Source organism: Manis pentadactyla, chromosome 5 (genome assembly GCF_030020395.1).
Source record: "Manis pentadactyla isolate mManPen7 chromosome 5, mManPen7.hap1, whole genome shotgun sequence".
In the NCBI taxonomy this organism is placed as follows: domain Eukaryota; kingdom Metazoa; phylum Chordata; class Mammalia; order Pholidota; family Manidae; genus Manis; species Manis pentadactyla.
In genome coordinates, this window is record NC_080023.1 from 102,017,700 (window position 1) to 102,034,941 (window position 17,242).

The following is a 17,242-nucleotide window of genomic DNA, read 5'->3' on the forward strand; positions in this document are numbered from 1 at the left end:
CATATTTTTTTTTTTATAATATGAAAATAAAAATTTTTTATTTTTAGGCTTAGGACCTTGAAAAACATCTACAAATCCCACAAAGGTTACTTAAAATCAGGAGACTCATGGTTCCCATGTTCTCAAAAATATTTTGATCTTGAAGACTCAGGGGAGATTTTAGATAAAACAGCGTGATGCCTGTTTAACCAACTGCAGGGATAAGTAGGTCTGAATATCAAAGAGTACTAAAAGCTCTTATTTGATATTTTCCCTCATAAGAAACATAGCCATAACAATGTAAATTACATAAACATCTTAATTTAAAAACCAAAAGTACAAATATTAATAACTTCAATATTGAAGAGTAAAAGGCAAAGATTTTATTTATAGCACCTCAATGAGTCGTTATAAGTCAAATTTTCAAATAAAACAAGTTTGAAGAATTCATTTTAGTCAGGTTTCAATTACAGTAGAGTCAGCTCTCAATCATCTACAAAATAGAAGATTCAACTTTTTCTCAATCCATAATCAGTTCCCCAATACATTTTCTTTGCCTTGGAGAAGAGCAAGTGTCTTAAAAGCAGAAAAGTTCATATCAAAATATGGTTATAAAACTTAGTAACTTTTTTTGAAAGCCAGCTTTACTCAAGTATAATTGATATACAAAAAACTGACATATTTAATGTAAATAATTTGATGAGTTTGGACATATGCATACTCCTGTGGAAACATCACCATTCAGGGTAATAGACATACCATCACCTCTAGTTTCCTTGTGTTTCTCTGGTTGTGTGGTAACAACATGTTAGATAAGATATATACCCTCTTAACAAATTTTTAAAGTATTGCTGACTATAGTCAACAGTATTGCTGACTACTGGCACTATCTATACAGCAGATATCTAGAAACAATTTATTTTGCATAACTGAAACTTTGTACCAATTGTACAATAACTCCCTATTTCCCCTCCCTTCAGCCTGTGATAACTCCTTTTCTCTGCTTACATGAATTTAACTATTTTAGGTACCTTGTGAGAATGTATGTATTTATATTCCATATACTATTTTAGGTGCCTCTGTATTTGTCCTGTGACTGGCTTATTTCACTTAGCATTATCATAACTTTTAATGCTATATCTAAATTTTGCTCAGGAAAACATTAAGATCAATTTCTACTTCAAGAGTAATGTCACTAACAAGCAACAAGAAGAAGTAAACTGGATTACGTCAAAGCTCAAGTTTTGTGTTGCCAATGATACCATCAAGAAAGTGAAAAGACAACCCATAGAATGGAAGAAAATATTTACCAATCATATATCTGATGAGACTTGAACTGAGAATGGATAAAAAACTCTTACAATGTAATAATAAAAAGATAAATAACCAATTAAAAAATAAGCAAAGAGTTTGGACATCTCTCCAAAACAGGTATTTACATGGTCAATAAGCATATGAAGGATGTTTAATACCATTAGTCACTAGGGAAATACAAATCAAAACTACAATGAAATAACACTTCATACCCACTAGGATGACTATAATCAAATTGACAGATAATAATAAGAGTCAAGGATGAGAAGAAACTGGGACCCTCATACATTGTTGGTAGGAATGTAAAATGGCACAGTTGCTTTGAAAAACAGTTGTGCACTTCCTCAAGAAGTTAAACATAGAATCACATGACCCAGTAATTCCACTCCTAGGTATATACTCAAGAAAAATGAAAGCATATGTCCACACAAAAACTTTACATAAATATTCACAGAAGCATTGTTTATAACAGCCAAAAAGTAGAAACAATCCAAATGAATGAACAAAATGTTGTATGTACATGCAAAAAGAAATGAAGTACTGACATGTACTACAACATCCATGACCCCTGAAAACATTATACTAAGTCAAAGATGCCAGTCATAAAAACACCACATATTGTATGACTCCATTTATATGAAATGTCTAGGAAAAATGGTAGAGACAGGAAATCAGTCAATGGTTACAGAAGGCAAGGGGTGGAAGCTGAAGTGGAAGGAATGGTAATTAACTGCTAATGAGTACTGGGTTTCTTCAGGGGGGATGAAAATGTTCTAAAATTAGTGTGGTAATGGTTGCACAAACCTGTGGCTATACTTAAAAAAAGTTGAACTATATCCTTTAGATTGGTTAATTGTACAGTACATAAATTATCTTAAAAAAGCTATTTTTAGACATACAGGGATGTCTTGGATGGTTTTATTAGTAGACTGGACACAGCTGAGGAAAAAGACTTTCTGAGCCTGAGGAAATCTCAAGTGAAAACTCAAAACACTGAAAAGTAATGAACAAAAACTGAATTAAAAAGAAGCCAGACTATCCAGGGACTGTGGGACAACTACAAAAGATGTAACATATGTAAAGGAAGTACCAGGAGAAGAAAGAGAGTAACAGAAGAAATATTTGAAACAATAATGCCTGAGAATTTCCCCAAATTAACGTTATCAGACACCAAATGACAGATTTGGGAAGCTCAGAGAACACCAAAGAAGATGATGCCAATAAAACACTATACCTAGGCATATCAAAAATCAAAGATAGAGACAAAATCTGGAAAGAAACCAGAGGAAAAGAACATTATACCTATAAAGGAAAAAAGAATTATATCCAGTTTCTTAGAAACACAAAAGCAAGAAGAGAGTGGAATGAAATATTTAAAGAAAAAAAACACCAACACTTCTTCTGTACTCCAGAAAATTATCCTTCAAAAGTGAAAGAGAAACAAAGACTTTCTTAAACAAAAATTGAGGCAATTTGTTGCCAGTAGACCTAACTTGAAAGACTGTTAAAAGAAATTCTTCAGATAGAATGAAACTAACACAGGTCAGAAAATCAGATCTACATAAAGAAAGGAAGAACAGCAAAGAAGGAATAAGGGAAGGTAAAACAGAAATACAGGGACAGTAACAGAACCAAACTGGAGAAAGGAGAGAAAGGAGAAAGCCTGCTTGATGGAAAAGGAGGATGTACTAGAACTATTGAGAGTGGAAAGGGGAAGTCAAGCCCCAAAAATAACTGTTAGAAATAATTCACAAAATGAATAAATACTATGTACATAATAGAGTTAGCAACAGCATATTCCCAACAAATCGGACATACCTACATCTCTGATGAAATTCTGAGGTCTATGTCCAGTGTCTACAAAATGTTGGCAGTAATCATTATGGGGATTTAAACTCTGTGTTCCCTAAAGAAAAAGTCAAAATTAAATTAATAGCATTCACTCTGATGGTAGATACACTAACTCTTTACTTTCTTATTATGAGGTCACACAAAATAAATGTTGATTGATAGATTTAAAAAGTAATATTTGAAAACACCACAACTAAATGATAGTATTACTCTTCAGTAGCTACAGACATTACTACATGATTGTCTCATCCTAATTAGCCAACTATCTGAAGAGTATTTCACAAATAATTTTAAATGATCTTTATCTTATAATGATCCCTCAATAACTGAAAAAATCTTGAAAACAAATATTTTAAATGTTTTTAGGCACAGAGCCGAAATGTGAAGTTTTAAGATTTGAAAATTATTTACCTTTAGAAAAGTACTAGAATCTTTGTAAATCTCTTCTTCATATGGCAAATTCTCTTCTTCTTGTTGCATTTCTAGTTCATCCTTCAAAAAGGAAGATTAAGTAAACATTTTACATATATGCCTAGGAGGAATATTTTATGTATTTTGTTATCTTGAGTTTTAAGCCTCCTTATAAATATTTATTTCCCTAAGACATAAATTTTTCAAATTACCATTAAGGTCAAACATTGAGGTCTTTGCTTTCTCATCATTTGATGTAGTTACATCTATAATAAAAATTTCCATTACATTCTCATCAATAATGTCTACTAACTACTAATTTTGTTCACTGAGATGTCTAGAATTATCTCATATATAGAGTACCATAAATATTCAAATTTAGTTCAAATAAATCAAGCTATGACCACCAAGGGGGAAATTTACTTCTGCCAGACCAAATCCTGAAACTGTTAATCTTTACTGGTCAAAAATGTTAAAGTATCAGGAACTGTACATGTTTGACCTGAAATAATCATAAATATTTAAGCTACATATTAGCATATATCAAAATACACTACATAAACTGTTCATTGGATTAGGTAATTACATCATTGAACTTCCTAGAGATTTACTGGAACTATGTATTTTCTTCTCTATTAACTACGGTTGTACAGTAGTTAACTTGAAAATATGGAGACAAGTTTTTTTGTCCACAGTACTTTCTTTTCAACTAAATATTGAAATTACAAGTTAGAAGTTGGGTTTTTTCCATGGGCCTCTTTCAGAAATGGCTCTACAGTTGTCTGGCCCATGAATTCTTAAAATAGTTTAATTGAATTACTCTATATTATTAACATGGAATAACAGAACTCAAAAAAGATAGTATTGTAGCCTCTTGGAAGTTAATCCAAGTATCCAGTTTCTGATACACCTAACACCTTATTACTTTTGTTTAAGAATATTATTGCCGAAAGATGGCAGCATGAGAGGTGAGACAGAAGCTTCCTCCTAAAACTGAATATAATACGAAAATATAATTAATACAACTAATCCAAAAAGAGCAACAGAAAGGAGAACTGCGCCAGACTGCATACACCTGGAGAAAAGAGCAGACCTTACAGAATAGGGTAACATACCAAAGCTGTGGCCTGGTAGGACCCAAGTACTTCCCCAACCCCAGCTCACAGGTGGGAGGAAGAGAAAAGGAGCAGGGAGGGAGTGGAGGCCTGGGACTGCTGAACACTTAACTGGAGATCTGCTCTGGGAGCACAAACCTACATTTCATGGTGCTTGCATGGTCCTCTCGGGATTAGGGGTTGGAAAGCTAAGACAGGCTCTCTATCCTGGAGAGACGGAGATTCCAGCCACTTGTGGAAAGCAGGAATCCATATCCGGCTGCTCTGGGACAAAAGAAAGGCAGGCAGTCTGAGAGACTTCCTAATAAGGAAGCCCTTAGTAAGAGGGCTGCTAAAGGGGCAAGGATTGCACAGAGCTTACTGCTCAGGAGAAAGGACAGGTAGACAAAATTGTCTGGGTGCACTCAGCCCAGCAGGTTGGGAGCTTTCACGATCTTCAGGTGCTCCAGCTCCCTGGCTGGTGATACAGCTCCAAGCACTCCCTCTGTGATACGCATCCTACTGCGCCTTTCTCCTGGCCAGCCCCATGGCTTGCAAATCGGCAAACCCTACCCTGGTGTTAGGCCAGACAGAGGGAAGACATGTCTACAGCAACCACAAACACAAAGCATAGAGGCTTATACCTGTGTGCTCAGCCCACTGGTTCAGGCAGTGGAGACAAGCATAGCAGCTTGGAAGCAGGAAAACAGTTCTTTCCTCCTCCCCAGGCAGCAACACTGCTGTCCTGCAACCCCTGACATTGCTTCAGGGGCTGTACAGCTCCAGAGAGTAGAGCTTCTGGACACTAGAGGGCACCATATACAAATATGAACACTAAAGGAACCTGGTTCAAAGTTATCAATACAACTCCTGAGAAAGAATTAAATGACATTGACCTCATGAATCTTCCTGAAAGGGAGATCAAAATAAAAATCATTAACATGCTCATGAGGTACAGAAAGATACTGAAAAACTCAGGAATGAATTCTGGTCAGAGATCCAATCATTGAAGAGCACAACAGAGGGGGTATTAAAAGCAGATTAGATATGGTGGAGACGATAAATGAAATAGAAACTAGAGAAGAGGAATACAAAGAAGCTGAGGCACAGAGAGAAAAAAGGACCTCTAAGAATGAAAGAATATTGAGACAACGGTTTGACCAATCCAGATGGAACAATATTTGCTTTATAGGGGTACCAGAAGAAGAAGAAGAGAGAAAGGGATAGAAAGGGTCTTTGAGGAGGTAATTGCTGAAAACTTCCCCAATCTGGGGAAGGCGATAGTCTCTCACACCATGGAGATGCACAGACCTCCGAACACAAGGGACCCAAGGAAGACAACACCAAGACATATAGTAATTAAAATGGCAAAGATAAAGGATAAGGACAGACTATTAAAAACAGCCAGAGAGAGAAATAAGATCATATACAAAGGAAAGCCCATCACTATCACCAGACTTCTCAGCAGAAACATTCCAGGCCAGAAGGGAGTGGCATGATATATTTAATGCAATGAAGCAGAAGGGCCTTGAACCAAGATTACTTTATCTGACAAGATTATCATTTAAATTTGAAGGAGGGATTAAACAATTTCCAGATAAGCAAAAGCTGAGAGAATTTACCTCCCACAAACCATCTCTATTATATATTTTGGAGGGACTGGTATAGAAGGAAGTGCTCCTAAGGTTTAATAGCTATCACCAGAGGTAATAAAACCACAGTAAAGAAAGTAGAACAGCTAATTACTAAGCAAATGCAAAATTAAATTATCCCCAAAGTCAATCAAGGGATAGACAAAGAGTACAGAATATTATACCTAATATATAAAGAATGGAGGAGTAAGAAAGAGGAGGAGGAAAAGAAAAAAGAACCTTTAGATTGTGTTTGTAATAGCATACTGAGTTAAGTTAGACTCTTAGTAAGGAAGTTAACCTTGAACCTTTGGTAACCATGAATCTAAAGCCTGCAATGGCAATAAGTACATACCTATTGATAATCACCCTAAATGTAAATGGACAGAAAGCACCAATCAAAAGACACAGAGTCAGTGAATGGGTAAAAAAACAAGACCCATCTATATGCTGCCTACAAGAGACTCACTTTAAACCCAAAGACATACACAGACTAAAAGTGAAGGGATGGAAAAAGATATTTCATGCAACTAATAGGGAGAAAAAAGCAGGAGTTGCAGTACTTGTATCAGACAAAATAGACTTCAAAACAAAAAAGTCACAAGAGACAAGGACATTACATAATCATAAGAGGGTCAATTCAACAAGAAGATATAACTGTTATAAATATCTATGCACCAAACACAGGATCACCTATATATGTGAAACAAATACTAACAGAATTAAAGGGAGAAATAGAATGCAATGCATTCATTTTAGGAGACTTCAACATTCCACTGACTCTGAACGACAGATCAACCAGACAGAAAATAAGTAAGGAGACAGAGGCACTGAAGAACACATTAGAACACATGGACCTAACAGACACCTACAGAACTCTACACCCAAAAGCAGCAGAATACTCATTCTTCTCAAGTGCACACGGAACATTTTCAAGAGCAGATCATATACTAGGCCACAAAAAGAGCCTCAGTAAATTCCAAAAGAGTGAAATTGTACCACCCCATTTCTCAGACCACAAAGGTATGAAACTAGACATAAATTACAAGAAGAAATTGAAAAATCCCACAAACACATGGAGGCTTCAGAACAAGCTCCTAAATAAACAATGGATCAATGACCAAATAAAAACAGAGATCAAGCAATATGTGGAGACAAATGACAATAATTCAACACCACAAAAAAAAAATCTGTGGGATGCAGCTAAGGCCATGCTAAGAGGAAAGTATATTGCAATACAGGCCGACCTCAGGAAAGAAGAACAATCCCATATGAGGGGTCAAAACTCACAATTAACGAAACTAGAAAAAGAAAAACAAATGAGGCCGACAGTCAGTAGAAGGAGGGACATAATAATACAGATTAGAGCAGTAACAAATAAAATCGAGAAGAATAAAACAATAGAAACTCAATGAGAGCAAAACCTGGTTCTTCAAGAAAATAAACAAAATAGATAAACCCCTAGCCAGACTTATCAAGAAGAAAAGAGTCTACTCACATAAACAGAATCAGAAATGAGAAAGAAAAAATCACTACGGACACCACAGAAATACAATGAATTATTGGAGAATACTACAAAAAATTATACGCTAACAAGCAGGATAACCTAGAAGAAATGGACAACTTCCTAGAAAAATACAACCTTCCAAGCACGACCCAGAAAAAAACAGAAAATCTGAACAGACCAATTACCAGCAAAAAAATTGAAGTGGTAATCAAAAACCTACCTAAGAACAAACCACCTGGAGCAGACATCTTCACCACTGAATTTTATCAAGCATTTAGTGAAGACCTAATACCCATCCTCCTTAAAGTTTTCCAAAGAGTAGAAGAGGGTATACTTCCAAAATCATTCCATGAGGCTAGCATCACTCTACTACCAAAACCAGGCAAAGACACCACAAAAGAAGAAAATTACAGACCAATATTCCTGATGAACGTAGATGCAAAAATACTCAACAAAATATTAGCAAACCGAATTCAAAAATACATCAAAAGGATAATACACCATGACCAAGTGAGATTCATCCTAGGGATGCAAGGATGGTACAACATTCGAAAATCCATTGACATATCACCTCACACCAGTAAGGATGGCCAGCATTGAAAAGACTAAGAACAACAAATGCTGGTGAGGATGTGGTGAAAGGGCTACCCTCCTACACTGCTGGTGGGAATGTAAGCTAGTTCAACCTTTGTGGAAAGCAATATGGAGGTTCCTCAAAAAACTAATAGAAATACCATTTGACCTAGGAATCCGACTCCTTGGAATTTACCCAAAGAATACAACTTCTCAGATTCAAAAAGACATATGCACCCCTATGTTTATCGCAGCACTTTTTACAATAGCCAAGATATGGAAGCAACCTAAGTGTTCATCAGTAGATGAATGGATAAAGAAGATGTGGTACATATACACAATGGGATACTATTCAGCCATAAGAAAGAAACAAATCCTACCATTTGCAACAACATGGATGGAGCTGGAGGATATTATGCTAAGTGAAATAAGCCAGGTGGAGAAAGACAAGTGCCAAATGATTTCCCTCATTTGTGGAGTGTACCAATGAAACAAAACTGAAGTAATAAGATAGCAGCAGACTCAAGAGACTCCAAGAAGGAACTAGTGGTTACCAAAGGGAGGGGTGTGGGAGGGCGGGTGGGGAGGGAGGGAGAAGGGGATTGAGGGGTATTATGTTTAGTACACATGGTGTGGGGGAACACTGGGAGAACAGTGTAGCACAGAGAAGGCAAATAGTGAATCTGTGGCATCTTTCTACACTGATGGACAGTGACTGCATTCTCATATGGTAGGGATTTGAGAATATGAGTAAATGTAGTAACCTTCAAAAGAGTGTATATCAATAATACCTTAATAAAAATTTTTTAAAAAATTATTGCCTACTCTTCAGTAGGCAATATGTTAAGTGCTTTATATATGTCACCTAATTTAATCCACACACCTCTTGCATGAAAATTATACATATTACAATGCTACTGACAATTATTTTAGACATTCTAAAATTCAGTTTTCCATCAAATTTTTTTCCTGGATAAGAATCTATTATTGTAAGGACTTATTTTTCATGACCATAAAATTGCCTCACTCTCTACTTGCCTTATATTCTTCCACTTTGTCTTCATCTGTCTCTCCTTCATCCTGATACTTGCGTTTTGCATTTGGAGCAGAGGTATCATAGGAAGCTCTGAAAATTAAAGCTAAACTATCACACTGAAATATTTATATAAGATATAGACATTCATCTATTAACAATATTAAATAACAGGTTATAAATACAGAATAAGGCACTTGTTTCCTGATTAAACAGTATCTATTCACCCAGTTTACAAATCTTAATGTCAAAAAACCTGATTGATAACTCCGCATTTTATTTTTATTAGTAAGCAACCAAATGAGAAAATAAGCTTTTATAATGGCTATATGGCAAAAAGAAACTCCTATATTATCTATCATTCTAATTAGTCATAAGCAAAACTGATAATCAAATTGATTACTAGAATACTGAAAAAGTATGAAATGCTTTATGAACTAAATGAATACAATTTTTAGGGTAAAATGTGTTTTATAAGAAATTTTAAAATATAATTATTTGTGGTATATAAGTGAATTCTTACTCTAATTTTTCATTTCCTAACTACTTTATAAATGAGAACTTACTATTCAGGAAGTAAGTATTTTATGATCGATGTACAGTAAGAACCAGTGGTTCTCAGATCTTTACTTTGATGCTTGTTACAACAACGTACTTCATACCTAGCATTATTTATTAAAACGATCCTTCCACAATATTGACATGTCACTAAAAAAAAACTATTCAACAGACCTGCAGGTTTCTCTTGTTTCAGCAATTTCTCTCTGGTCATCTTTGCTGTTTAACACAGCACCAATGCTGTCAGCACTTTCAGCTCCCAACTGAGAAAAACCAAAAACCAAAAATTGGGTAACAATGCAACAGGACAGCCTTTCCAGTTTTACCAGTTTTACCTCAGCAGGCAAATGGATTCATTACCTTGCAGGAAAAATAGGAAACACCTTAGAACAAAACCATGTTAATAATGATTCTGGCAGCTGAAAAACATTTTATAGTTTCAGTTATATTGGAAATTAAGACATTAGTCAATCCTCTAGTTTTAAAGTAAATAATAAAACAATTTAGTAGTAGCAGCAGTAACAACAAAAAAAGCAGCTACTGTGTAGGGTTTATAATATGGCAGGCACTATATTAAACACTATGTCCATCAGCTCATGCCTTATACCTTATTCCATGCTTTAATAAGTATCTATCCAGTTTTATTCAAGCCAAGTCTTTATACAGTTATTATACACACAATTTGAATTTTACCAATACCTAAAAAATGGCAATTCAAATTCTAGTTGACAGTTCTACAAAGTTAGGGTAGAAGACTGACCCAACAGGAATTATTCTGCAAAATACAATCATCCACCAGATGAAGGAAAATCAACCAAATTATACATACTGAGTTGTGCTCTATTCTGGTAGTTCATCAATCAATAAATGTTTATTTAAAGCTTACTTTAGGAAAAAACAAAATTAGGGTAGAAGATTAACCCAACAGGAATTAAATGCACATACTGCACTCACACTGTTTATATCCGGTATGACAATAAGTTACAGAGAGTAAGGATAATCAAAGCTCAGAGAAAGAAGTGCCTAGACCAGGGAAATCAGAATAGGTTTCATCACAAAGTTTTTACCTGAATTGTGCCATAAAGGATAAACAGAAATGAGAAAGGAAGACAATTTTTTAAAAAATCGTGAAGTATATATTGCACAAATCACATTCTGGAGAAAAATGAACCAGTTTGTCTCATTCATATGGGAAAACGTAAGGAAAAGAAAACCTTAGTTGGTAAAGTAGAAGCCTGTGATTGATTTCAGACATCCTTAATTATCCAATTAGAAGACCAGTGGGCAGCTAGGTATACTAGAAAGAATACAGACCTAAAACTGCAGCATGCAAACTTACCAGCTTTGTGGCCTTCATAATTTTACCTAAATACTTTGAGCTCCATTTTCTTCATCTATAAAATGCAGATAGCATCTGACTTTCACAAGTGAAGACAGAGTACATAAAAAGCTTAGCAGAGCCGACACAGACAAGGGATTTAAAATGGCAGCCATTATTAAATTTTATGTACTTTTTATGCTTTTTGAGGGTAGAAACAACCTATTATTCATAGTTGAATTGCCAATGCCTATTAGAACCCCTGGCACATAGTAAGACACTCAACAAATAATTGTTTATAAGTTATTTTGAGTCAGATAAAGGTTTGAATTCCAAACTTAAGGTTATTTACTTAATGGTAAGAAAAATGAACATTTTTAAAGGTAATACAGTAAAATGAGTGAACAAAAAGAAGGCTTGGAAAAGATACTTGATTTTCCCAAGATCAGAATGCCAAAGGGACAAAACAGATGATTCCAAATTCCCACATTTTTAACACTATAACATACATCTTTTCATCAAGTCATAAAAGAGAATAGGTTTCAGATTTCTATTTACAAGATTTATTATGGAAAAAATAACAATAAGATTATCTCCATCACTTTAACTGATCTGAATGGTAGAATGGAAAATACAGCCCGACTTTATGGTATCTGCGTTTTCTCATTTGACTCTACTGATCTGAAAATGTTAATTCATTCATACACATGAAGCAGACAAGCTTTAGTGAGACAAACCGGGGTTCAATTTTCTGGCGCTGGGGTGAGTGACCTGGGGAAAAAATTACTTAACCTCTAGAACCTCTGTTTCCTTATCCGGTAAGTGTAGATAATACTACCTTTCTCAGAGGTTCGTGGCGACTGATACTAAGAATTCAAATACTAGCTTTAGGTGATGACGAGAATACCATACATAGCAAGTGGACTGTAACACACAAGATAAAGCATCTAAAATTTATATTCAAACTACTCCCGATGCAGTCTTGAGGCACGATCCCAAAGAAAATACTGTAAACCTTTCTCACAAGCCAGTCTCAAGAAATGAGCGCCGACAACAGGGCAAGGCAAGGCACAGAAGACCTTTTAAACAGTGAAGAGAAGTTTAGAGGACAAGAAGTCACTTTTGCCTGCGTGAACTGAGGTACCTTATTCCCAAAGACCTCCTCTCTGTATCCCCATCACTGAGGTGCTAGGCACTGGCGGGTATTCAAGAAAGGGTGCCGAAGACAAGTGGAGGCGCTCGGCTTAGCGATACCTCAATGACCGCGACACGAAATGGAAAACACTCGGGACACTAAGGAGTTTTGAGCGATAAGGGTGGGTAGGTCCAGGGACCAGCAGAGACTGCAGAGCGGCAGGTAGGGAGGGGAAAGAGACCGGCAATGAAAGGGAAGAGGGCGGTCGCGCACGCGCGTTCGCGATCTCTCGCTGGGCCGCGGACCTGCTGCGCGAGGAGCTGTCGCCGTAGCTTCTGCCGCTCCCGGATCTCCTGCAAGCGGCTGTCCATGTCCCAACTGGTTTCCACTACTCCGAAAACTTGGCAATGAACGGATGACCTCAGCGCAGTTTTCCTTCCGAGGCTGTGGACAACAAGATTCGTCAGGAACTTGAGGTGGCCGTATCCTTAAACCTTTTTTCAATAGTTATTTCCGGTGCAGTTATTCCGGAATTGGCTAGACGGAGACGGAAGTCCCGTCCCCTCATGGAGGTTCGCGATCTGACACCACCTGGAAGGGGCCCAATGAGGGAGGTTGCGGCGCCGCGCGCGGTGGGAGTGTCGGAAGCGCACCCGGCAACTGGCGGCTGGCGGTGGCTTCTCGCTCTCTTTCTGGAGGCATCAAGCTCCTGCGGTGTCTCCGAGGTGTGGACTGTTTTGTTGATTGCCTTTTCTATTAATTCCCCAGTTGCCAGTCCTGAAGTTTTAAAAATTGCCAAACACCTTTTTTTTTTTTTTTTAACTAAAGCACAAATTCGAGCCTGATTGTCAGCTTGACCCCTGGTCTGCCTTTTACTAGCTGAGTGGCCTTGGCTAACCTCCGTGAGCCTCTTTTCTCATTTCTAAAATGGAAACAATAAGAGTGCCTACCTCACAGAGTTGTTAAGACTGAGCGTAAACAGTTTGGCACACAGCGCCGTGGAAGTGTTCATTAGGATTTTCACTATTACCTACTTTTCCCTTCAGGCAGGGATCACACGCTGCATGTGCCTGTACCCTTTCCCACACTTAACTAGACCTTGAGAAGCTTCCTACTTTTAACGGTAATGCATTTTATGGCGTCTTCCCTTTAGGGAAGTGGGTGCGTGATAGTAAAATGTGACCTGTTCACGCCCAAGAAGTCAGAGGGTCCGGGACCCCTTTTTGTTCTTCTACGTTTGTCTTAGCTGGAAATAACCCTTGTATATGGAAATGGCCTATTGAAAGTACCCGGGTGATTCTCTTCTCTTCATAGGAAGGCAGCAAAGACCAGAGTCTTGTTAGTACCCTTATTTTTCACCACATTTGTCATCTTATTCCAAATTCAAAGAGGCAGAAGTAGACTAATGAAATAATGTTGCCTCAAGTTTAATTATAAATTGTGGCAAATACTTATCATCATTAGTAGAGGTTTTTATTTGAGAATGGATTAATTTTTAAAAATACTATTAAACTCCAGCACAAAACCAGGTGAGTCAGGCTAGTCCAGAAGTGGACAGGACTAGATTCTACTAATTATCATGCATTTCTCAAGAATTAGCTCTGAAAGGCAAATACAAAAGAGTTGTAAAAATCCCTTGAGTAACAGCACTATTTAAAAGGTTTATTAACATCCAAGGAGCCTATAATGTAAGGACAATGCTAATTTGTACATATGATATAAAATATGTTTCTTTAAAAGTCAATTGCATCACCTGCTAATCATGTAAATTGACTACTGATGTGAACTATTTGTCAATGAAGGACTAGGCATTTGTTCACTCAAATATTTATTGATATGTATTGAGTATTTTATGTGGCAGGCACTGTGATAGACTTTAGTTTTTCAAGTCTACCAAAGACCAAAAAGAAGTCAGTTTTTCTCTGTGCAGTTTACTGTCTGAAGGAAGAACATTTTTCTTGTGGTAAAGTGTAGTGCAGGTTATCTGCCTGCTGTCTTTGAGTCCCATACTCACCTAAACTGCTCTGCTGTGATGGTTTGCTTGGGAGTCTGCAAACACTTCCTAGCCTTCCTTGTCAAATGGCTTCCTGTAAGATGCTGCCAAGAGGAGGCACAGGCAGAAATCGGAAGGCAAAGCATGGGAAAGCTATTGTCCTTCATATCTCTCACTCTGTGGCCTTTACAAAGTCCCAGAGCCAGCTGCTGCAGCCCCTCCCTGGGGCTCCCGTACCTTTCTCCATGCTTGTATGGCATCCCCAGCAGTGAGTTTCCTCTCAGGCCCTGGTAATACCACTCCCACCCTCTGTTCTGCCAGCTCCAGGACTGACAGCCACTTCCTGCAGTTATAAATTTCTGATTTAATCTCACCATTCTCTTTTTGCCTTTCTAGCCTTAAACACCCATGTAAACATTTCTGCATAGCAAATGCTATCCATTTAGAATTCTTTAAATCATTTCTGCTTTCCTACCTGGAACCTGGATTGATAAAGATGCAAATGTGGACTACTTTATAGTATTTATAAAACCACTGGAAACACACAGAGAGTTATTGCAGGTTACACACACACACACACACACACACACACACACACACACACACACACACAGGGGAGGGGTGGAATATAACTCTGAAATCTGTCTCCCAACCAATGAATTATAAAATCTCAAACCACATCAGCACACCTGTAGAGTACTATACATGCCTATCAGTAACATCTATTCATTACAGCTACGTAAGGGCCACTAGGGGGTGTCTGTGGTGAGTAGAAGACATTTGGGAAGACCCACATGTATTTCATATTTTTTGGAAAAGCAATTACACTTCTCAGCACTTCAAGGAATCCACATAACAATTTATATATTTTTCCCTAATCTCCTTGAGAATGACCCTGTAAATATCTTGTAAACCTAAATATCCCATTGCCTATTGTACATTCTATTAGAATGTCCCTCACAAGATCAGACTTCACATGGATATAACCTAAATTCATCTCCACGCACATCTTCTTGGTATCTACTCTGTGACTGTAGCTCTGCCCTTGATCCCCCCCACCACACACACACAAATGCCATTCTTCATTTCTTCAACCACAACCTGTGGATGGATCCTGATTCATATCCTAATTGCCCTACCATTTTTTTCAGTCTATCAAATTCTTCCTAGAGATTTGTGGAAAATTATAATTTTATTATTTCCAACTCTGCTTAAAATATTTACATGTTTCCTTAAGTCCAATAGAACTGCCTTTCTTTTTTTTTTTTTTTTTTAGTTTTTTTTTTTATTTCTTTTTTTTTTTTTTTATTGAAGGGTAGTTGACAACAGTATTACATTACATTAGTTTCAGGTGTACAACACAGTGATTCAACATTTATATACAAGATAATTCTAGGTACCAGCTATCACCATACCAAGTTGTTACAATATTTTGACTATATTCCTTATGCTATACATTACATCCCGGTTACTTATTTATTTTACAATTGGAAGTGTGTTTATATATATATATATATTTTTTTGTGTGTGTGTGTGAGGGCATCTCTCATATTTATTGATCAAATAGTTGTTAACCACAATAAATTTCTGTATAGGGGGGTCAATGCTCAATGCACAATCATTAATCCACCCCAAGCCTAATTTTCGTCAGTCTCCAATCTTCTGATGCATAACGAACAAATTCTTACATGGAGTACAAATTCTTACATAGTGAATAAGTTACATGGTGAACAGTGCAAGGGAGAACTGCCCTTTCTTATAAATTTATTAAAGTATCATTGATATACACAGTCAACCATTGTGTACATATATACAACCATAAAATTATGATGGTTTCAAATACACAACACAGTGGCTCAACTGTGTTATGTTGTTATATTATCAAGTCCTCACCCACTCCAGGGCATCACTATCAAAAGAACTTTCTTCAACAATAGAAATGAGCTACCTGCACTAATTTGGTAGGGCTAGCTATATAGACTACTGAGCACTTGAAATGTATGTGGGGGCGGAGACAAGACGGTGGCGTGAGTAGAGCAGCGGAAATCTCCTCCCAAAACCACATATATTTTTGAAAATACAACAAAGACAACTATTCTTAAAAGAGAGACCAGAAGACACAGGACAACAGCCAGACTACATCTACACCTGCAAGAACCCAGTGCCTCGCGAAGGGGGTAAGATACAAGATGCGGCCTGGCGGGACCCAAGCACCCCGCACCACAGCTTCCCGGTTGGAGAAGAGGAATTGAAGTGAGGAGGGAGAGGGAGCGCAGGACTGCTAAATACCCAGCCCTAGCCATCTGCACCAGAGTGCAGACACAGTGAGTGGTGTGCTGGATACTAGGGAAACAGGACAGTAAAACCTGTGAGCAGGTCCCCATAGCCGGCGACCCTGGGACAAAGAAAAGCGAGTACATTTTGAAAGTCTTAAAGGGACAGGGACCCCACAGCTGGATGGAAGTGTCCCGGGACACTTAGCCTTGCAGATGGGAATCCCAGGGAACTCCAGACGCCCTAACACCCTGAGCGGCAATGCAGCTCAGAGGCCCCTCACAGCGATAAACAGCCTCCAGCCTGCTTCCCTGCTGACGTGGCTCTGCCATATTGGAGCAGCAGCCTGAGGATGGCCATGCCCACAGCAACTGCAGAGCTCCACAGTGGCTGGGCAAGAATCAGAGACCCCGTCTGCATGCAGCTGCCCATCACAAGCCTCTAGGAGTTGCTGTTCTCCCAAGAGAGGAAGGCCACAAACCAGCAAGAAGGAATGTTCTCCCAGCCGACACATGCGCCAGGTCCCCACAACTATCTCTATCGCCATGAAAAGGCAGAAGAATTTGATACA

At 37.7% G+C, this 17,242-nt stretch overlaps 1 protein-coding gene across 2 annotated transcripts in view; it reads right to left on the reverse strand.

Annotated features, from left to right (window-relative positions):
- METTL14 (methyltransferase 14, N6-adenosine-methyltransferase subunit) overlaps window positions 1–12,980 on the reverse strand; it is a 29,170-nt gene extending 16,190 nt beyond the window's left edge. Inside the window, exons 1-5 of one of the 2 annotated variants that reach the window (XM_036908596.2) lie at window positions 12,710–12,980; window positions 10,126–10,214; window positions 9,399–9,486; window positions 3,556–3,636; window positions 3,112–3,199 (exon numbers count right to left, since the gene is read on the reverse strand). In XM_036908596.2, the coding sequence (XP_036764491.1) occupies window positions 3,112–3,199; window positions 3,556–3,636; window positions 9,399–9,486; window positions 10,126–10,214; window positions 12,710–12,775 (412 nt within the window). In that variant the 5' untranslated portion in view covers window positions 12,776–12,980. Of the gene's footprint in view, window positions 1–3,111; window positions 3,200–3,555; window positions 3,637–9,398; window positions 9,487–10,125; window positions 10,215–12,413; window positions 12,621–12,709 lie in introns of those variants that run through there. The other variant, XM_057502575.1, reaches the window with a different exon arrangement.
- Between the last annotated feature and the right edge of the window lie 4,262 nt (window positions 12,981–17,242).